At 39.2% G+C, this 23,378-nt stretch overlaps 2 protein-coding genes across 2 annotated transcripts; both read right to left on the reverse strand.

Annotated features, from left to right (window-relative positions):
* Positions 1-4,644: 4,644 nt before the first annotated feature.
* On the reverse strand, positions 4,645-14,742 carry LOC109479321 (nyctalopin-like). The gene is made up of 4 exons (XM_019781276.1): positions 14,681-14,742; positions 5,649-5,838; positions 5,090-5,270; positions 4,645-4,676 (listed from the first exon to the last, which is right to left on the reverse strand). The coding sequence occupies exons 1-4, from the start codon at positions 14,740-14,742 to the stop codon at positions 4,645-4,647; spliced, it is 465 nt and encodes a 154-aa protein (XP_019636835.1).
* Positions 14,743-15,718: 976 nt separating this feature from the next.
* On the reverse strand, positions 15,719-19,222 carry LOC109479322 (carboxypeptidase N subunit 2-like). The gene is made up of 5 exons (XM_019781277.1): positions 19,212-19,222; positions 18,628-18,901; positions 17,716-18,363; positions 17,352-17,411; positions 15,719-15,823 (listed from the first exon to the last, which is right to left on the reverse strand). The coding sequence occupies exons 1-5, from the start codon at positions 19,220-19,222 to the stop codon at positions 15,719-15,721; spliced, it is 1,098 nt and encodes a 365-aa protein (XP_019636836.1).
* Positions 19,223-23,378: the final 4,156 nt, after the last annotated feature.

Consider the following 23,378-nt stretch of genomic DNA (forward strand, 5'->3'; position numbering starts at 1 on the left):
CCGCATGCCTGCGAAGCTGGTGTGTTATGCCGAAGGGCTGTTAAACTGGCTATACAGACACAGAAGCTGTGTGTTACGCCGAAGGGCGGTTATACCGACTATACCGATACAGAAGCTGGTATGTTATGCCAAAGGGCTGTTATACCGGCTATACAGATACAGTAGCTGGTGTGTTATGCCAAAGGGCGGTTATACCGGCTATACAGACACAGAAGCTGGTGTGTTACGCCGAAGGGCGGTTATACCGGTTATACCGATACAGATACAGAACAACAAAGTTGGTGCCAAAAGGCTACCACATTAGGCTGAAAGATGGGTGAGACTCACCTTTACTGGCTCAACCACTAGCATGGCATACAATAAATGCAAATTGACAAGAGTTATTGCTCATCTAACATAAAAGATAAACATGTATCACTGATAGCTGAATAAACATTAATCTCACATCATTAAATAACAAATTAGTAATGAAACATACTCAGAAGTATTAGAGTGACCAGCAATGTGATCGGCATTTGGAATGCTTACAAGTTGATTGTTTATTCATGCCAAAAAGCAGTTACTTAGTGACAAGCAACTGGATATGATTTTGGAAATGGTCAGATGGTTCAGGTAGCATCCACTACCTTTCGTCGGTGACACTAAGAGACTAAATGCAGGAGAATTGCAGGTTTATAAGCACCAGGACCCAAAATTCATTATGGGAATAGTTGCACTGGTGCAACCAACCTAAGATATTAGGTACACAAAAATTTTTTGGGTGCACCATATAAAACAAAACCTATTTACAGATCTTTCTTCTCCTCTTCTAAGCTTGAATCTGAAATGGGAGCTAACTTCAAATTCTTACACAAGTAGTACAACAAAGATTTTATCATTTTTCTGACACTTAGATGCCAAGAATATCCTGTATACTATTATACATTTAACATGTACAACTACAAAAACATCTACCAGAGCCCATAGAAAAATATTGGGTGACTGTACACTGTACAGCTTCAGTTTTGGGTGCACTAAGGTGCACATGCACCCAGTATTTCCAGCCTTGAGCATGATTGCTTATTTGTACAGATTCTGAAGTATTATCATAAATGTTATTGATTTCCTGCACATTACTGTTTTCTGTGCTAAACAAGTACAAAATAAGGAGTTACATACCCTTACACTGCAGCCGATTGAATCAGATGCTGATCTCCACTCTGTACAGTATAACAGAACTAATCAAACCTAACACAAAAACTTTCGAATTTCCTTGATCACATCTGTCATTATACTTCAACCTTTACTATAATACTTTGATCAGCATGAAAGTTCATCTGAGTTGGTAAATTACATCATGAAAAACTGTTCTCCGACTCAAAACTTGACTCACCAGAAATTTTCGACTGAATCACTCAGTCTTCCTCAGCCATCTGACCCAAATGCTGTGGACACGTGATTTTTTCCCACGTGTGACGTGTTAGTATACTTCAAGAGAGGCATAAAAGAGGCCATATACATCAGGGCACTTCAACCATTGCTCAACCAGGACGGGGGGCGATATCGGCTTAAGACAACCTTTGACCCTTTGCTGACGTCACACGTGGGAAAAATCATGTGTCCACAGCATTTGGGTCAGATAGCTGAGGAAGACTGAGTGATTCAGTCGAAAATTTCTGTTGAGTCAAATTTTGAGTTGGAGAACAGTTTAAGTTTTTCATAATATAATACTTTTACTTTGCGACACTAAGTATGATTCTTTAGATGAACCAGGGCTGCTTTTATCACTGGGACTTTTGATTACACGTCTGTTTACTTATTGATTGTGTTTCATATCTTTGAAAAGCCTGTTTTAATATGTGTCTCGAATGTGATCCCATTTTGTAATGCTTACTTTTTGTGTGCTGAGGAACATATGACTAATTTTGTGAGTAAGTTGCCCATTCAGTAAGCAAGGGAAAATCTTTCTCACACCTGTCAGCATAACCCAGTGCACATCTCTATTTCTATAGCCCTTATAGGCCTTACAGGTCTACTTCTGCACAATAGTTGGAGATGAATTCAGGAGGACTGCCTTTGTTAGTATTCATTACGTCAAATTAAAAAAAATGCAAGTGTGCCAATTTTGGCTACCTCACTATAAATTACTGGGATAAACCCTACAGCTTTCCTACAAATGGCCAGAAACTGAAGGGGGGGTGCCTAGATCAATTTCGCATCCACATAGCCTAGCGGTGACCAATGGGTGACCAGCATTCCGCGCCACGCCCACTTTACGGGCGATTCCATTCGACAATAGGGTTGAACAGCATCCTTCCGTACGGCGCGGCAGGTAATCTGATTTGGTAATGTCAGATAAACAATGTAAGAATTGGTGTATTTGGGGTGAAAATAATGCAAGTACCAAAGTAACGGGTTCCTTTCTCAGCACTCAGTATACAGAGGTGAGGCTGCTTCCGTCCAAGATCTCCAGTGCCGAAAGTACGTCAACACTTGGTGCCCAGTGTCGGCAGCTTCAGCACTGGAAACTCGGAATCGGCAAATCAAACCTTGTCTTTAAAAGGGTATCGAGGTATTTTCGAGATCATACCGCCTGGGTTACAAAGTTTAATCGGGACAAGAAGGTTATCGGCAGGACAGGACTGCACAGCCTCTTTTCTTACATTTTCACAGACAAAGACTTGGTCTAAGATACTGTTCTGTACGCCGCGCGGCCGACGTAAGCACCAGAAGCCCAGTGCCGAAATGGTTTAACTCGGCTCGGTAGTTATTTTGCTCCAGCTATTCAAAGACACAGAATTTCAGAAAACAATTCACAAATGTATCTTTTGAACAAGTTTAATAAACATCTTTTTCAACCATATTTTGCTAAAGCGTGGGTTGTGTGTGTGGCCGAAATGCTGCCTGCCTATTGGTCCCCGCTAGGCTGGCTTGGATGGGAAATTGAGTTTTTCGGGGGGGGGGGGGTTNTGGGGTAGTGATTACGAATTACGCCAAATTTTCGCTGCCCATTATTTTAAAGTCTCAGAGCTGATTACAACTTTTTGGGAGGCTGCCTACGGATTATGAAGACTAAAAAGGCCTTACGAAAAATGGCATACAGGCCCCCACCTATGGAAAAGGTGCGTGCAGGGCCTTTAAAAGGAGAGGGGTGGGTGGTTGTAGAAGTTCATCTTTCAGATAATTGTTTCTGTTCGGTGGTCTAAGAGCCTATTGCTAATTTTAGATTGGAAGGTTTCTTTCAAGCTGAACCTTTTAAGGTTTGGGGTTGGTGGTGGTGGCCCCATATCTTCAGACTTGTCAGCCTGCATGGCACTCTGTTGGCCCTGTGGTATTTCATGGATTTCTGACATGATTCAAGGACAGTTTAGCTGGTTATGTTTGTATTATGTAGTTTTTGGGTCCTTTGGTGGTGTTTTCACATCTACATACATGTAGGATTTATCTGTAGGGCAGCTAGCAATGGTTCACACCATATTTTTTGTTTTAATTTCCAAGGATTGAAGATCCAAGGCCTCAGATACTGACCACTCCTGTCTGATAATGACCACTGGCTATTTCTGTAGGTTTTGGCTCCTTTTCTGTTGTTTCCACACCTACATACATAGGATTTGTCTGTAAGGCCGCTAGCAATTGTTAGCGCAATATTAATTTTTAATATCCAAAGATTGAGTTGTGGCCTGATACTGACCCAGTGCTGTCTGATAATGACCACTGGCTATTTCTGTAGGTTTTGGCTCCTCTTGTGATCTTTTCACACCTACATAGTTTGGTTGTCGCCCTCTATTATATAATGGGCTTCTAGTGTGCAAGGACCCAGTGGTATATAGTGGACCGGTAGACTTGCCACCGTTGGAATGGCTGTCAACATTTAATGGACTTTTATTGTCCAAGGAATCAGTGGCTATGTTTGAGGCAGTTTGCCTCGCATTATATAATGGACTTTTGCTGTCCAAGGATTCAGCATTTGAGTTTAGGGCATTCGGCTTTGTATGATACTGTTGTTTCAGATTTTCATACTGGTGATGGTGACCCCTAGTTACAACAGCCTCTGTTTTTGTGTTGGATTTAGGTATGGTCTGAGACTGGCCCTGCCCTTTCTGATTATGTCTGGGTGTGTCTAAATCTTCATACTGGTGTTCAGAATCATGTCTAGTTATTACAGGTGATGTTTTTCTGTTGGATTCAGTGATGGCCCGAGACCGACCTTGCCTTGTCTGATTATGTTGATCTACATCTTCATACTGGCTATTAGTTACTTCAACAGCTGTAGTGATTGTTTTCGATTTTGTGATGGCCTGAGACTGACCCTTCCCTGTCTGACCATGTTGACCATGATCTTCATACTGGTGATCATGACCGCTAGTTGCTACAACATTTGTGGTGTTTGTGTTGTGCACTGCAGGTTTGGAGTTCAAACCCGAATCAGAATCCTTCCCCCTCCTTTTGCACCAGATTGTCAAAATGACAGCAATAGCGAGAAGTATCACTGAACCCACAACAGCTGAAATGACAACCGGTACTAGGGGGAAACTGGGACCAGATTCATGGGTGGTACCAGTGACTGCAACAGTTGAAGCTGTTGGCCTTTTCCATTCAGTGTCAACTGTTGAGTCAGCATTGCGTTTGAAGTACCAGTGAGTCGTGATTGTACCATTGTAACAATTATTTGCGCTTTGCAATTGGTGACCAGCAGGCTGTGTGGAAAATGTGGAGCTTATAGGATGTTCTGTTGGGGTTACATCGTTTTCTGTGGTGCCAAATGAAAGTGTTGACACTACAGATGAGCTAAATAAGTTTTGGTCATTTGCAGGTGGTGTTAATTTTGTTGGGTCATTACTGATCAGTGTGACAAATGTAGAGCCAATATGATGTTCTGTTGGGCTCACATCGTTTTCTGTATTGCCAAATGAGGATGTTGACACTATTACAGCAGATGAGCTTTGGGCCTCAACACTCGATGTTGATTCAATTGGGTCATTACAGACAAGATCTTCAGGACTGATATCTTTAAGTTTTCGTCCTGAGAGATTGGCAGGTTGAGCACATGTTACCTGTTTTAGAACTGCAGAAGTTTCAACCATTGTTTGCCTAAAGGGAACCATCTTACAGTCACACTGCCAGGGGTTGTTCCACAGATACAAAAGGCTGTTTAGATTTGAGAATGTGCCAGGCTGAATGCTGGTTAACTTATTGCACTGCAGGTACAACCGTTTGAGCCCGGGTAGGTTTGAGAATGCACCAGCCTGAATGCTATTTATGTTGTTGTGCTGCAGCTCCAACCACCAGAGCTTGGGTAGATTTGAGAATGTGCCAATCTGAATTCTGGATATGTTGTTGGAGTACAGGTGCGCTTGTTGAAGCTTGGGTAGATTTGAGAAGACACCAACCCGAATGTTTTTTATTTGGTTGAAGCCAATGTTCAATCTATATATATTTGAGATTGTGCCAACCGGAATGCTGGATATCTGGTTGTGGTCAATCATCAACCTAGTGATCTTGGATAGATTTGAGAATGTTCCAGACTGAATGCTCGATATCTGGTTGCGGTCAAGGTACAAAGAATCGAGTTTAGGTAGATTTGAGAATGCACCAACCCGAATGTTGGTTATCTTGTTAGAGCAAAGGTCCAAATATTTGAGCTTAGGTAGATTTGAGAATGTGCCAGCCTTAATAATGGATATTTGGTTGGAATTAAGATACAACTTTTGGAGCTTGGGTAGGTTTGAGATTGCACCTACATCAATCCTGGATATTTGGTTGGAGTTAATGATCAACGTCTGGAGCTCGGGTAGATTTGAGAGTGTACCAAACTTAAGGCTGGTTATCTTGTTGGATCCCAAATTCAGTGATGCGAGCCTGGGTAGATTAGATGAGAGTACACCAGCTTGAATACTAGTTATCTCATTATAGTTTAAATCTAACACGTATGTTAATGATGGAAGGTTCTGAGGGATGTTGGTAAGGCCCAGGTTGGGACATATGCAGTAGCCTGGTTTCGCACAGCTGCAGTCAGCTTCTGGCATGTTGGGCTCCTTCAGGATGATGAAAAGAAAAATCAGCAGGTGTCGCAGCTTCCTTCCCATGTCGCCCTGCAGTCTACACAGAAGAAGTAGCAGGAATCAATCAGTGATGGCAGACTTCACACCCTTTGCCCATCCTTCTTTGCAAGTAGATCAGAAACATACAGACACACAGAAAGACATGCTCGCTACAGACATACCCAATACAGGTACAGTACTTCACTCCTAAGGCCACACAAATTTAATTTGTTGTTTCTCTGATTTTTTCAGAAAAAAATATGAAGCAACAGGGCGAAAAAAATAACCAACAACAGGCCAAGGCATCCCATTATAGCGAAAATGTTACAATATGAGCCATAAAGTGAACATATCAGGCTGGTTTATAATGAAAACAGTAGCCTAACTTTTAATGAAACAAAATTTGCATTGTTACATTGATAAACTTTGACAACTAGGAAGAAAAGGACTTTCTTCAACCGTTGGGGCCAAAATATGTCTTTCATTGAGCATTTTGCAGTTGATTTAGAACCTGCAAATCAGAAAAAAATAGGGCGAATCTGAGAAACAACCAAATTGGTGTGGCCTAATGTGAACCGTGGTAAAAGGCAATGAACTAGAGCTGGCAGGCTTCATTTCGCTCAATATCCTTCAATACTTACTCAATATGATGTTGAATTATGTGCACAGTGCTACTAGTTTTGTGTGTGAAAGCTCCAAATTAAAATTCATTGTGTATTTTATATACATATTGTATACATTGTATGTAAAATGTTTTATTTCATTTATTATGCAAGGTGAATTGGCCACCAACTATTCCTCCTCGCAACACCCCAGATGGTAGAAGTGGAAGGATAAGGAGAAAGAAGAAATGACAACTTGAAGGTGAATTGTTTCATGTGAATGAATTAAATTTGATGAATATACTTGGTAGTACATGTATTATTGTGTCAATGCAGAAACACCACACACAGATACACACAAACACAAATCAGAAAAAAACAGAAAGCCAAATAGACGTCACTCCTTCTGGGTGAATTAATTATAATTACATAATCTTTTAGCAGCAGTTTTGAACCAGACAAAATTCTTTTTGTTATAATACTAGCTCCTCCCCTGAGAAGGATATGGAAATATGGGGGCCTGCATGTCATTTTCCGTAGAGCATAATCAGCCGTTTTAATTCTACGTAGATCATAGAGCGTAGATGGACCACTCTAATTCATCGTAGAGCGTAATTGGCGCATTTTGCATAGAGCGTATTCGCAGTTTTAATTCTACGTAATGCATTGTAGCCACTTGGAATTTAATGTAAAGAATAATTGAGAGTTTCCTGAATTTAGCGTAATACGTAGCCAGCTCTCAAAATTTAGCGTAGAGCGTTGTCGGGACTCCCCCAAGCAGGCCCCAAATATCAACAGTTTTTAATCAGTCTGAGCCTGGCTATCTGCATATTAATATTTCGGGGTACAGACTTACAGGGTACTGGAATGTTCTTCACAGATTCATACCAGCTTTTCCTAGCATTTCTAAAATGCAAACTGTATGTATGGTTTAACCTTCAGATTATTTTTAGTGAATATGATGAAACAACTGAGTGTGTAAAAAGCCATCATCCAACTTACATTTAAATTCTTAATATACATGCATGTACAGTTGGTTGATTGTCTGATTTACACTGTTTGAATATTAATGTTTAGCAGGTTGTTTACTCTGAGATCTGGTGCATTTTGCTGACGTGTCAGTTTTTAAGACAAATTTTACATTTTCAGGCTTGGAGACAAGCAGAAAAGCAAATATTTGGCCGTTTTATGTGAATGCATTGAGTACTTCCATGTTGTGCCTAGTTCGTATGGACACAATTTTTGAAATTCATTAGAAACATAATCGTGCCATAGCATTAAATTTTGTTCTTTCTTGGGGAAAAATGGATGAATTTTCTCATATTTAGATGATGTAAAAACCTTTTGCTACATCTAAACCTGTGAAAACAGAAATCTTGCATAATACCCAATGTCTGTTATAGTCATCTATCTTCTATTCCAGCCTCTTTGAATTCTCTCAAGTAAGTACAGAAAATACCAGAGCTTACCTGAAGGTTCAGCTACAACTTACATTTACTAAAAATTTTAACTACATCTAGACTAAACAGAAGAAAAAATATACATGATATCCTATGTCTTTTATAGTTATTTACCAGTATCTGCCACAACTTACCTTTCAAGCCAGTCAGAAAACCTTTAATTATTTTGTGGTCATGACGATTTTTGTTCTTTCTTGGGGGAAAAATGGATGAATTTTCTCTTATTTAGATGAAACCTTTTTGCTAATCTAAACCTGTCCAACAGAAATTATGCATAATACCCAATGTCTCTTATACTAAGTCATCATTCTTCTGTTCCAGCCCCTCCTCTTATGTATGTACAGAAAATACCAGATCTTACCTGAAGTTTCAGCCACAACTTACCTTTCAGGCCAGTCAGAAAACCTTTAATTATTTTATGGTCATGACGATCTTTCCGCAGTCTTCTTTCTGCTGTTGTGCCTCTCCGATGTGAGCTAGATGCGTATCTCTTTCGAACTGAAGTCTGACAAACAAGCTTGGAAAAATCTTACGCAATCTGGGTGTGTTGATTGTCTGAAGCTAGCTGGTTGAATATTAACATTAATGAATAATAATAATGATTTGTTTGTCCATTGAAATAGTATTTTGCCTTTCTGCTTGAAAATTCCTTGGTTGCAGTTTTCTTGTCAACTGCTATGGGGCGCTTTTAGTTCACGTTGATAATGTTGACATCATAACATCTTGCTCATGTTATTCAAGTTACTGCTTGAGATGCATGTAAACCTTTAAGTTGATACTTTTCTTAAGCTTGGTGAATAGGAAGAATTTGTAGCTGAAGTATATTCAGTACATACATGCAGAAAAATCCTAACCAATAATGTAGGGGATAGCTATCCCACTGTTGTCACTTCATACTATAATTATATCAATGTAAGGAGTTGTTTTCCCTTGTGTTTCTCCTTCTTTCCCTGCCATGTTGTAAAATGTGGTGAAGCCATCCGCTACATTTGCTCCAAAGCAAATGTCAGCCTTTCTAGTTAATAATACATTTTCTATAACACAGCCAAAAAGCTCAAATAAAACCATTCTAAAAGCCTGTATCACAAAAATGACCCAAAAAAAAACGTCTGGGGGTATTTGCCCTCTCTACCTTTGTGCCAAATTTCATGTCATTTGGCCCAAAAATGAAGGAGTTGAAACAATTTTAAAGAGAATGGCAGGAGAAGGAGAAGGAGGAGAAGAAAAGTGAGCAAAAACAATATACACTTCACCACATACATGTAGTGGTGAAGCCATGAAAAGCGATCATCCACCTTACATTAATTTATTCTTGATATACATGTACAGTTGGTTGATTGTCTGATTTACACTGTTTGAATATTAATGTTTAGCAGGTTGTTTACTCTGAGATCTGGTGCATTTTGCGTGACTTGTCAGTTGTTAAGACAAATTTTACATTTTCAGGCTTGGAGACAAGCAGAAAAGCAAATATTTGGCCGTTTTATGTGAATGCATTGAGTACTTCCATGTTATGCCTAGTTCGTATGGACAAAATTTTTGAAATTCATTAGAAACACAATCGTGCCATAGCATTAAATTTTGTTCTTTCTTGGGGAAAAAATGGATGAATTTTCTCATATTTAGATGATGTAAAAACCTTTTGCTACATCTAAACCTGTAGAAAACAGAAATCTTGCATAATACCCAATGTCTGTTATAGTCATCTATCTGCTATTCCAGCCTCTTTGAATTCTCCTATGTATGTACAGAAAATACTAGCTGTTACTTGAAGGTTCAGCCACAACTTACCTTTCAAGCCAGTCAGAAAACCTTTGATTATTTTATGGTCATTATGATCATGTTAATCTAAACCTGTCCAACAGCAATTATGCATAATACCCAATGTCTCTTATACTAAGTCATCATTCCTCTGTTCCAGCCCCTCCTCTTATGTATGTACAGAAAATACTAGCTGTTACCTGAAGTTTCAGCCAAGACTTACCTTTCAAGCCAGTCAGAAAACCTTTAATTATTTTATGGTCATGACGATCTTTCCGCAGTGTTGTTTCTGCTGTTGTGCCTTTCCGATGTGAGCTAGATGTGTATCTCTTTCGAACTGAAGTCTGACAAACAAGCTTGGAAAAATCTTACGCAATCTGGGTGTGAGTTGATTGTCTGAAGCTAGCTGGTTGAATATTAACATTAATGAATAATAATGATGATTTGTTTGTCCATTGAAATAGTATTGCCTTTCTGCTTGAAAATTCCTTGGTTGCAGTTTTCTTGTCAACTGCTATGTGACGCTTTTAGTTCACGTTGATAATGTTGACGTCATAACATCTTGCTCATGTTATTCAAGTTACTGCTTGAGATGCATGTAAACCTTTAAGTTGATACTTTTCTTAAGCTTGGTGAATAGGAAGAATTTGTAGCTGAAGTATATTCAGTACATACATGCAGAAAAATCCTAACCAATAATGTAGGGGATAGCTATCCCACTGTTGTCACTTCATACTATAATTATATCAATGTAAGGAGTTGTTTTCCCTTGTGTTTCTCCTTCTTTCCCTGCCATGTCGTAAAATGTGGTGAAGCCATCCGCTACATTTGCTCCAAAGCAAATGTCGGCCTTTCTAGTTAATGATACATTTTCTATAACACAGCCAAAAGCCCAAATAAAACCATTCTAAAAGCCTGTATCGCAAAAATGAAAAAAAATAAGCCTGGGGGTATTGCCCTCTCTACCTAGATGCCAAATTTCATGTCATTTGGCCCAAAAATGAAGGAGTTGAATCAATTTAAAGAGATGGCAGGAGAAGGAGGAGAAGAAACGTGAGCAAAAACAATCATCACCACATATAATGTGAAGCAATAAAAAGCGATCATCCACCGTACATTTAGTCTTTTGAATATACATACAGTTGGTTGATTGTCTGATTTATGCTGTTTGAATATTAATGTTTAGCAGGTTGTTTACTCTGAGATCTGGTGCATTTTGCTGACGTGTCAGTTGTTAAGACAAATTTTACATTTTCAGGCTTGGGAATAAGCAGAAAAAGCAAATATTTGGCCGTTTTATGTGAATGCATTGAGTACTTCCATGTTGTGCCTAGTTCGTATGGACACAATTTTTGAAATTCATTAGAAACACAATCGTGCCATAGCATTAAATTTTGTTCTTTCTTGGGGAAAAAATGGATGAATTTTCTCTTATTTAGATGATGTAAAAACCTTTTAAACCTGTGAAAACAGAAATCTTGCATGATACCCAATGTCTGTTATAGTCATCTATCTGCTATTCCAGCCTCTTTGAATTCTCCCATGTATGTACAGAAAATACTAGCTGTTACTTGAAGGTTCAGCCACAACTTACCTTTCAAGCCAGTCAGAAAACCTTTAATTATTTTATGGTCATGACGATCTTTCCGCAGTCTTCTTTCTGCTGTTGTGCCTCTCCGATGTGAGCTAGATGCGTATCTCTTTCGAACTGAAGTCTGACAAACAAGCTTGGAAAAATCTTACGCAATCTGGGTGTGTTGATTGTCTGAAGCTAGCTTGTTGAATATTAACATTAATGAATAATAATAATGATTTGTTTGTCCATTGAAATAGTATTTTGCCTTTCTGCTTGAAAATTCCTTGGTTGCAGTTTTCTTGTCAACTGCTATGGGGCGCTTTTAGTTCACGTTGATAATGTTGACGTCATAACATCTTGCTCATGTTATTCAAGTTACTGCTTGAGATGCATGTAAACCTTTAAGTTGATACTTTTCTTAAGCTTGGTGAATAGGAAGAATTTGTAGCTGAAGTATATTCAGTACATACATGCAGAAAAATCCTAACCAATAATGTAGGGGATAGCTATCCAACTGTTGTCACTTCATACTATAATTATATCAATGTAAAGAATTGTTTTCCCTTGTGTTTCTCCTTCTTACCCTGCCATGTCGTAAAATGTGGTGAAGCCATCCGCTACATTTGCTCCAAAGCAAATGTCGGCCTTTCTAGTTAATAATACATTTTCTATAACACAGCCAAAAGTCAAAACAAAACCATTCTAAAAGCCTGTATCGCAAAAATGAAAAAAATACACCTGGGGGTATTGCCCTCACTACCTACATGCCAAATTTCATGTCATTTGGCCCAAAAATGAAGGAGTTGAATCAATTTAAAGAGATGGCAGGAGAAGGAGGAGAAGAAACGTGAGCAAAAACAATCATCACCACATATAATGTGAAGCAATAAAAAGCGATCATCCACCGTACATTTAGTCTTTTGAATATACATACAGTTGGTTGATTGTCTGATTTACACTGTTTGAATATTAATGTTTAGCAGGTTGTTTACTCTGAGATCTGGTGCATTTTGCTGACGTGTCAGTTGTTAAGACAAATTTTACATTTTCAGGCTTGGAGACAAGCAGAAAAGCAAATATTTGGCCGTTTTATGTGAATGCATTGAGTACTTCCATGTTGTGCCTAGTTCGTATATGGACACAATTTTTGAAATTCATTAGAAACACAATCGTGCTATAGCATTAAATTTTGTTCTTTCTTGGGGAAAAATGGATGAATTTTCTCATATTTAGATGATGTAAAAACCTTTTGCTACATCTAAACCTGTGAAAACAGAAATCTTGCATGATACACAATATCTCTTACAGTTATTTATCTTCTATTCCAGCCTCTTTGAATTCTCCCATGTATGTACAGAAATACCAGACCTTACCTGAAGTTTCAGCCACGACTTACCTTTCAAGCCAGTCAGAAAACCTTTAATTATTTTGTGGTCATGACGATCTTTCCGCAGTGTTGTTCCTGCTGCAGTTGTGCCTCTCCGATGCGAGCTCTGCGTAGCTGTTCTGTACAGGAGTCTGACAAACAAGCCTGAAAAAATCTTGTGCAATCTGGGTGTGTCTTGATTGTCTGCAGCTACACGTAACTGTTTTTAATACCAACGTTAATGATGAATAATAATTATTTGTTTGTCCCATGAAATAGTATTGCCTTTCTGCTTGAAAATTCCTTGGGTGCAGTTTTTCTATCAGCTGCTGTGGGGCGCTTTTAGTTCACGTTGATAATGTTGACATCATAACATCTTGCTCATGTTATTCAAGTTACTGCTTGAGATGCATGTAAACCTTTAAGTTGATACTTTTCTTAAGCTTGGTGAATAGGAAGAATTTGTAGCTGAAGTATTTTCAGTACCTAAATGCAGCCAAGCTTGAGTTGATGATTATAAGGAATGGTTTTTTCTTTTCATTTTGGTACTGTATAACAGTGTATTGTACATGTATTAGTAATATTAATTTTAACATTGTGTGCGTCTTTCCCCAGGAGGGGCATGCGGAGCTGAGTGAGTGAGTGAGTGCATCTTTCTAAATAGTGTGATGCGACACTAACAAGAGAGAATGGAGAAATGAGGAGGAAGAAGAAAGAAGAAGGTTGAGAGGAGAAGATGTAGAGAAATCTGGGCTGGCTGCTGACAGTGTCTGTGGACAGGTGAGTTGATCACATTTCTTAGTACCTTTTTTATTTATCTATTTCAGCTTTGTCACAGAATCTGTCTTGTATCCATCCTATTTGAGGACCGGTTCGCTCATCATACACTTACTAACAGAAGAACTTCATCAAAGTACAAACATGGTCAAACATGACAGCTTGTCATGATAAGCTGTCACCTATCTATCTCAGTAGGATGCTTTGCCAAAACACAGGCCCAGGCTGGTAATATTGTGTGTCTTTGGTTCTAAGTGGCCTTGACAAAGTGAGGGTCAATCCCTGCTCAGACATACAAGCTGATGAATTTCATCAAAGTACAAAGTTGCAACATGATTGAACATGCTTGACATAATAAGCTATGTAAATACAAGCCAAGTATGACAGAAATTTGTTAGTATAAGTTATACCGGTATGCTCCTATCAGACCACCCATGTACAAGTACAAGTATGGGAAAAGATAACTAAGCTCCTATGAAGAGGGATTAAATTATAGGTTACATGCTGATCTGTAGTTTCCTGTAGTCATATGTCAAGCTCTGTTACGCCCCTACTACATGTACTATTATAATAATGTTCCAATATATATATTATACTATACCCCTACTTGTATGTTATGACAAGCTAAGCTTACGTTGGAACAAACAAACGAACACCACATGCAACTAGCTACCAGTTTTGTGGTCAGGCTTTAGCAACCACAAAAATCCATCCGTATCTGGGCGTCACGCTGACAAGCGGACTGAAGTGGGGTGCACATGTTAATAATATCACAACTAAGGTGAAACAGACATTGGGAGTGATTAAACGTAATCTGTGGGCATGTCCAACTAGAGTAAAATCACTTGCATACACGTCACTTGTAAGACCGAACCTAGAATACGCTGCGACAGTATGGGATCCACATACAAAGAAAGACAAAGACAAATTGGAAAGGGTACAGAATCAAGCTGCAAGATTCTGTATGAACAACTATGTAAGAGGTGCTAGTGTCACGGAAATGAAAAGAAACCTACAGTGGACCTCACTGGAAGACAGAAGAAAGATGTCTAGACTATGCATGATGTACAAAATGACTAATAAACTGGTGGATGTCCCAACTACTAAGTACCTAATACCAGCNTAGGTCATCGGCATCCCAGTTCATGGAGGGGTGGAGGTGTCCGTTTGCTGCTGCCATCCTGGGTCTGTTTTTCCGAGGAATGCCCTGGCACAGTCTTCTCTCTTCCTCTCCCTCTTAACAATGGTTTACCGCTGCCACCATGTTGTGCGTTCTTGTCTATGGATGGCTATCATAGACGCTCGATTCAAGCAGATAGATCAGTCGGAGTGAGAGTCGACTTGAAACTTTATTCTACAAGTACTCCAGATGTTCTCAACTCTAATGTCCCATGATGCTTTGTTCACATATATTATGTAGGCAAGGCCCTTGTGGTGTATAGTACTTTTGCCTGATGATCTAGGTCATAGTATCTGGTACAATGTATAACACCTTGTTTTCATATTTATATCCATTTTACATATACTTATCGAGTATATGTAACCCAGTCTGACCCTAGAGGACCTGAAGACAATTGCCCACGACTGCCAAGTATGGCGCAGGACGCTGTGCAGACGGAGGGACGACTTTGACGCAGGCCACTCACAGAGATGAGGAGACCTACTCAAGTACAAGTACAAGTAAGTATCGAGCTGACATAAACACTGTACTTTACAGGTTTTCTTGTCTTGATGGTTTTGTGGCTATTATTGCAGCTTGAGGGACAACTGATTTAAGCTTGAAGGATCCTTCATTGTCATTCATGATATTCTTGCAGTTTAAGAAGAATCCTCTAGAGGGCATACCAAGCTATCATCAGCTGTGGACATACTTAGAAACATTACCTTTGTTGAAACAAAACATTCAAATTGTAAGTTTTAACCCTAGTGAGAATTGGCTTTACGTGCATGTCTTCTACTCTCCAAGCAGAGGTTGTGGGGGAATGATCGTTAGCTTTTTATATATAGCCGTTTTTTTGTCGCTACCCCCACCAACCCGTCGGTGGCCGGCGACCTTCTCTGGCTAATGGATACTGCCTGGCCAATTTGATACTGTCTTTTTGTCCACCAAAAGGGATCTGCTTGGAGATTACATGTCCTCAGCAAAACACTTCAATTCAGAGCTCAACCAACCCCGGTGGGGTCACACAACAGTTGTGCGTAGCTGCTGGAGGAAAGTCCATTAAACCGTTCCTGCCTTGTAATCCTGCATCAGTCAGGTCCTACAAAAATAGGATCAAAGCCCTGTTAACTCGTCAGACTGTGAGGTCTTCCATACTTCGCCCGGCTGGCTGACAACACCCTCCACAGGGCTCAAAATACTGTGTGTATGTGCACCGTTTTAGAAAGTTAAAATCCACTCAGCAACCATTTTTAGCATGGTTGCATATGGCAGTGCCCATCTCCATTTCTGTAGCCCTTGGGCCACACAGTCGTGCAATCACTACAGCAGGGGGCTAGTCCACTGGTAGTGGTGTGTGTTTCACTCCCATACTCCATCTCAAATGCTGAGAGCTAAGCAGAGAAAGCTGTATGTACCATTTTTAAAGTCTTTGGTATGACTCGGCCGGGGATGGAACTCGAGACTTACCGAATGTAAGGCGAGCACTCTACCCACTTGGCCATTGCACCAGTCATGTCCACCTTATAATTAGTCCACCCAAAATTTGAGCTGTGCACTCATTTTTTTCTGTGAGTCAGAATGCTGGGAGAATTTGGAGCCCTGCTCCCAGTATTCTGACTCTACATGTCGGATTGTCGGTGTTTCCGTTTTGGCCCAATGCAGGTCCAGTAAGCCAGGGCAGGGCTGCTTTATTGGGCCTCCCCAGTCTATTTTCTATCTTGAGGGGGCGTCCGGGGCACTTTGAATAGCCTCCATAGCATGCCAAAAACTGAGGGGGTTTGGGGTGTCTTCAGGGTCTTTGGGAGCTTTTATGAGCTATTTTCTGATCGCATATAGACAACATAGCCGGCCTGGTTGAATTACCCCTGTTTTTTAGAACTCTTGGCTAATCAGAAAACAGCCGAAGACCACCAAACCCCCAGTTCTATAAGCCTGCTTCGGAGGCTACACTTTGAAGTCATTGCAGTGTCAGGATTGGGCATAGATAGGTGGTGATTTATTTCGTTCGGAGGATTCTAAGTCCAGCAGACAAGCCGGCTCCACTGCTACAGGTAGGTCCTGTTGTTTGCTGCTGCCTCTGGTTAATTTACTCAATTTTATTTCATATCATCCTCTTGTGATTAACCTTCAGCCTGCTAAGGTAGCCGTTTGGCACCAAAAGTGTATTGGTTATGGGGTTAGGCAGCAAGTTGTAGCATTGAGGACGTTAGAATGATTTATATCATGTCAAATAGAGCTATTTCTGAAAATATAAATTTTATTAACATTACTGTTTTGAATTAACTGTGAGATTTAACCATTTGAATCTCTGATAAATGATGATATTGTTGGAGATTTCATTTTTAGATTTAGTTTTGGCCATTCTTTAGGGATGTGACCCATTTTTCCTGTCTTTGAAGAGCGACTGTCATTGGTCAATCAATCAATCAATAGTCTTTATGATAATTTATACTGGTACATGGTTATATACAATTAAATTGCTTTCAATGCTGTAGAAATGGTGANAGTGATGGCCCGAGACTGGCCCTGCCCTGTCTGATTATGTTGATCTACATCTTCATACTGGCTATTAGTTACTTCAACAGCTGTAGTGATTGTTTTCGATTTTGTGATGGCCTGAGACTGACCCTTCCCTGTCTGACCATGTTGACCATGATCTTCATACTGGTGATCATGACCGCTAGTTGCTACAACATTTGTGGTGTTTGCGTTGTGCACTGCAGGTTTGGAGTTCAAACCTGAATCAGACTCCCTCCCCCTTCTTTTGTACCAGATTGTGAAAATGATAGTAACAGTGAGAAATACCACTGAACCAAGAACAGCTGAAGTGACAACCGGTACTAGTGGGAAACTGGGACCAGGTTCATGAGAGGTACCAGTGACAGCAACAGTTGAAGCTGTTGGCCTTTTCCATTCAGTGTCAACTGTTGAGTCAACATTGCGTTTGAAGTACCATTGAGTCGTGATTGTACCATTGTAACAATTATTTGCGCTTTGCAATTGGTGAGCAGCCAGCTGTGTGGAAAATGTGGAGCTTATAGGATGTTCTGTTGGGCTTACATCATTTTCTGTGGTGCCAAATGAAGGTGTTGACACTACAGATGAGCTAAATAAGTTTTGGACATTTGCAGGTGGTGTTGATTTTGTTGGGTCATCACTGATCAGTGGGACAAATGTAGAGGCAATATGATGTTCTGTAGGGCTCACATTGTTTTCTGTACTGCCAAATGAAACTGTTGACACTACTGCAGATGAGCTTTGGGCCTCAACACTTGGTGTTGATTCGGTTGGGTCATTACAGACCAGATCTTCAGGACTGATATATTTAAGTATTTGTCCTGAAAGTTTTTCAGGTTGGACACATGATATCAGGTTTAAAACTTTAGAACTTTTGATTATTGCTTGCCTTAATGGAGCCATCTTACAGTCACACTGCCAGGGGTTGCTCCACAGTTGCAAAGTGTCGAGGTTTGGTAAATTTGGTATTGTGCCAGGCTGAATGCTGGTTAACTTATTGTACTGCAGGAACAACCGTTTGAGCCCGGGTAGATTTGAGAATGCACCAGCCTGAATGCTATTTATGTTGTTGTTCTGCAGCTGCAACCGCCAGAGCTTGGGTAGATTTGAGAATGTGCCAACCTGAAGTCTGGATATGCTGTTGTAGTACAGGTCCAATTTGTGAATTTTGCGTAGATTTGAGAAGACACCAACCTGAATGTTTGATATATTTTGGTTGAAGCCAATTCTCAATTCAACTATACCGAGTATATATTTGCCAGCCTGAATGCTGGATATTTGATTGTTGTCAAGGGTCAACGTTGTCAAGGATAGACCTGAGAATGCGGCAACTGGAATGCTGGATATATTATTGAAGCGAAGGCACAAATAACAGAGTTTTGGTACATTAGAGAATGCGCCAGCCTGAATGCAGGTTATCTTGTTGGAGGCAAGGTCCAACTTTTCAAGAGAAGGTAGATTAGAGAATGTGCCAGCCTTAATAATGGATAGTTGGTTGGATTTAAGTGACAAGCGATTGAGCTCGGGAAGATTTGAGATTGCACCTACATCAATGCTGGATATTTGGTTGGACTCAATTTCCAACGTGTAGAGCCAGGTTAGATTTGAGAGTGTACCAAGCTTAAGGCTGGTTATTTTGTTGGATCGCAAACACAATTGTCTGAGCGAGGGTAGAGTTGAGAGTACGCCAGGTTGAATACTAGTAATCTCATTATTGTCTAAAATTAATGTGTGTGTGGATGATGGAAGGTTCTGAGGGATGCTAGTAAGACCCAGGTTGGGACAATTGCAGTATATTTTGTTGTATATATGTTCTGATTTCTCACAGCTGCAGCCAGCTTCTGGCATGTTGGGCTCCTTCAGGATGATGAGAAGAAAAATCAGCAGGTGTCGCAGCTTCCTTCCCATGTCGCCCTGTAGTCTACACAGAACAAGTAGCAGGAATCAATCAGTGATGGCAGACTTCACACCCTTTGCCCATCCTTTGCAAGTAGATCAGAAACATACAGACAAACAGAAAGACATGCTCGCTACAGACATACCCAATACAGGTACAGTACTTCACTCCTAAGGCCACACAAATTTAATTTGTTGTTTCTCTGATTTTTTCAGAAAAAAATATGAAGCAACAGGGCGAAAGAAATAACCAACAACAGGCCAAGGCATCCCATTATAGCGAAAATGTTACTGTATGAGCCATAAAGTGAACATATCAGGCTGGTTTATAATGAAAACAGTAGATTTTAACTTTTAATGAAACAAAATTGGCATTGTTACATTGATAAACTTTGACAACTAGGAAGAAAAGGACTTTCTTCAACCGTTGGGGCCAAAATATGTCTTTCATTGAGCATTTTGCAGTTGATTTAGAACCTGCAAATCAGAAAAAAATAGGGCGAATCTGAGAAACAACCAAATTGGTGTGGCCTAATGTGAACCGTGGTAAAAGGCAATGAACTAGAGCTGGCAGGCTTCATTTCGCTCAATATCCTTCAATACTTACTCAATATGATGTTGAATTATGTGCACAGTGCTACTAGTTTTGTGTGTGAAAGCTCCAAATTAAAATTCATTGTGTATTTTATATACATATTGTATACATTGTATGTAAAATGTTTTATTTCATTTATTATGCAAGGTGAATTGGCCACCAACTATTCCTCCTCGCAACACCCCAGATGGTAGAAGTGGAAGGATAAGGAGAAAGAAGAAATGACAACTTGAAGGTGAATTGTTTCATGTGAATGAATTAAATTTGATGAATATACTTGGTAGTACATGTATTATTGTGTCAATGCAGAAACACCACACACAGATACACACAAACACAAATCAGAAAAAAACAGAAAGCCAAATAGACGTCACTCCTTCTGGGTGAATTAATTATAATTACATAATCTTTTAGCAGCAGTTTTGAACCAGACAAAATTCTTTTTGTTATAATACTAGCTCCTCCCCTGAGAAGGATATGGAAATATGGGGGCCTGCATGTCATTTTCCGTAGAGCATAATCAGCCGTTTTAATTCTACGTAGATCATAGAGCGTAGATGGACCACTCTAATTCATCGTAGAGCGTAATTGGCGCATTTTGCATAGAGCGTATTCGCAGTTTTAATTCTACGTAATGCATTGTAGCCACTTGGAATTTAATGTAAAGAATAATTGAGAGTTTCCTGAATTTAGCGTAATACGTAGCCAGCTCTCAAAATTTAGCGTAGAGCGTTGTCGGGACTCCCCCAAGCAGGCCCCAAATATCAACAGTTTTTAATCAGTCTGAGCCTGGCTATCTGCATATTAATATTTCGGGGTACAGACTTACAGGGTACTGGAATGTTCTTCACAGATTCATACCAGCTTTTCCTAGCATTTCTAAAATGCAAACTGTATGTATGGTTTAACCTTCAGATTATTTTTAGTGAATATGATGAAACAACTGAGTGTGTAAAAAGCCATCATCCAACTTACATTTAAATTCTTAATATACATGCATGTACAGTTGGTTGATTGTCTGATTTACACTGTTTGAATATTAATGTTTAGCAGGTTGTTTACTCTGAGATCTGGTGCATTTTGCTGACGTGTCAGTTTTTAAGACAAATTTTACATTTTCAGGCTTGGAGACAAGCAGAAAAGCAAATATTTGGCCGTTTTATGTGAATGCATTGAGTACTTCCATGTTGTGCCTAGTTCGTATGGACACAATTTTTGAAATTCATTAGAAACATAATCGTGCCATAGCATTAAATTTTGTTCTTTCTTGGGGAAAAATGGATGAATTTTCTCATATTTAGATGATGTAAAAACCTTTTGCTACATCTAAACCTGTGAAAACAGAAATCTTGCATAATACCCAATGTCTGTTATAGTCATCTATCTTCTATTCCAGCCTCTTTGAATTCTCTCAAGTAAGTACAGAAAATACCAGAGCTTACCTGAAGGTTCAGCTACAACTTACATTTGCTAAAAATTTTAACTACATCTAGACTAAACAGAAGAAAAAATATACATGATATCCTATGTCTTTTATAGTTATTTACCAGTATCTGCCACAACTTACCTTTCAAGCCAGTCAGAAAACCTTTAATTATTTTGTGGTCATGACGATTTTTGTTCTTTCTTGGGGGAAAAATGGATGAATTTTCTCTTATTTAGATGAAACCTTTTTGCTAATCTAAACCTGTCCAACAGAAATTATGCATAATACCCAATGTCTCTTATACTAAGTCATCATTCTTCTGTTCCAGCCCCTCCTCTTATGTATGTACAGAAAATACCAGATCTTACCTGAAGTTTCAGCCACAACTTACCTTTCAGGCCAGTCAGAAAACCTTTAATTATTTTATGGTCATGATGATCATGTTAATCTAAACCTGTCCAACAGAAATTATGCATAGTACCCAATGTCTCTTATACTAAGTCATTATTCTTCTGTTCCAGCCCCTCCTCTTATGTATGTACAGAAAATACCAGATCTTACCTGAAGTTTCAGCCACGACTTACCTTTCAGGCCAGTCAGAAAACCTTTAATTATTTTATGGTCATGACGATCTTTCCGCAGTGTTGTTTCTGCTGTTGTGCCTCTCCGATGTGAGCTAGATGTGTATCTCTTTCGAACTGAAGTCTGACAAACAAGCTTGGAAAAATCTTACGCAATCTGGGTGTGTTGATTGTCTGAAGCTAGCTGGTTGAATATTAACATTAATGAATAATAATGATGATTTGTTTGTCCATTGAAATAGTATTGCCTTTCTGCTTGAAAATTCCTTGGTTGCAGTTTTCTTGTCAACTGCTATGGGGCGCTTTTAGTTCACGTTGATAATGTTGACGTCATAACATCTTGCTCATGTTATTCAAGTTACTGCTTGAGATGCATGTAAACCTTTAAGTTGATACTTTTCTTAAGCTTGGTGAATAGGAAGAATTTGTAGCTGAAGTATATTCAGTACATACATGCAGAAAAATCCTAACCAATAATGTAGGGGATAGCTATCCCACTGTTGTCACTTCATACTATAATTATATCAATGTAAGGAGTTGTTTTCCCTTGTGTTTCTCCTTCTTTCCCTGCCATGTTGTAAAATGTGGTGAAGCCATCCGCTACATTTGCTCCAAAGCAAATGTCAGCCTTTCTAGTTAATAATACATTTTCTATAACACAGCCAAAAAGCTCAAATAAAACCATTCTAAAAGCCTGTATCGCAAAAATGAAAAAATACACCTGGGGGTTTTTGCCCTCTCTACATTCATGCCAAATTTCATGTTATTTGGCCCAAAAATGAAGGAGTTGAAACAATTTAAAGAGATGGCAGGAGAAGGAGAAGGAGGAGAAGAAAAGTGAGCAAAAACAATAATACACTTCACCACATACATGTAGTGGTGAAGCCATGAAAAGCGATCATCCACCTTACATTAATTTTATTCTTGATATACATGTACAGTTGGTTGATTGTCTGATTTACACTGTTTGAATATTAATGTTTAGCAGGTTGTTTACTCTGAGATCTGGTGCATTTTGCTGACGTGTCAGTTGTTAAGACAAATTTTACATTTTCAGGCTTGGAGACAAGCAGAAAAGCAAATATTTGGCCGTTTTATGTGAATGCATTGAGTACTTCCATGTTATGCCTAGTTCGTATGGACAAAATTTTTGAAATTCATTAGAAACACAATGCTGCCATAGCATTAAATTTTGTTCTTTCTTGGGGAAAAAATGGATGAATTTTCTCATATTTAGATGATGTAAAAACCTTTGCTACATCTAAACCTGTGAAAACAGAAATCTTGCATGATACCCAATGTCTGTTATAGTCATCTATCTGCTATTCCAGCCTCTTTGAATTCTCCTATGTATGTACAGAAAATACTAGCTGTTACTTGAAGGTTCAGCCACAACTTACCTTTCAAGCCAGTCAGAAAACCTTTGATTATTTTATGGTCATTATGATCATGTTAATCTAAACCTGTCCAACAGCAATTATGCATAATACCCAATGTCTCTTATACTAAGTCATCATTCCTCTGTTCCAGCCCCTCCTCTTATGTATGTACAGAAAATACTAGCTGTTACCTGAAGTTTCAGCCAAGACTTACCTTTCAAGCCAGTCAGAAAACCTTTAATTATTTTATGGTCATGACG

Source organism: Branchiostoma belcheri, unplaced genomic scaffold, assembly GCF_001625305.1.
Source record: "Branchiostoma belcheri isolate BF01 breed outbred unplaced genomic scaffold, Haploidv18h27 scaffold48, whole genome shotgun sequence".
Classification (NCBI taxonomy): Eukaryota; Metazoa; Chordata; class Leptocardii; order Amphioxiformes; family Branchiostomatidae; genus Branchiostoma; species Branchiostoma belcheri.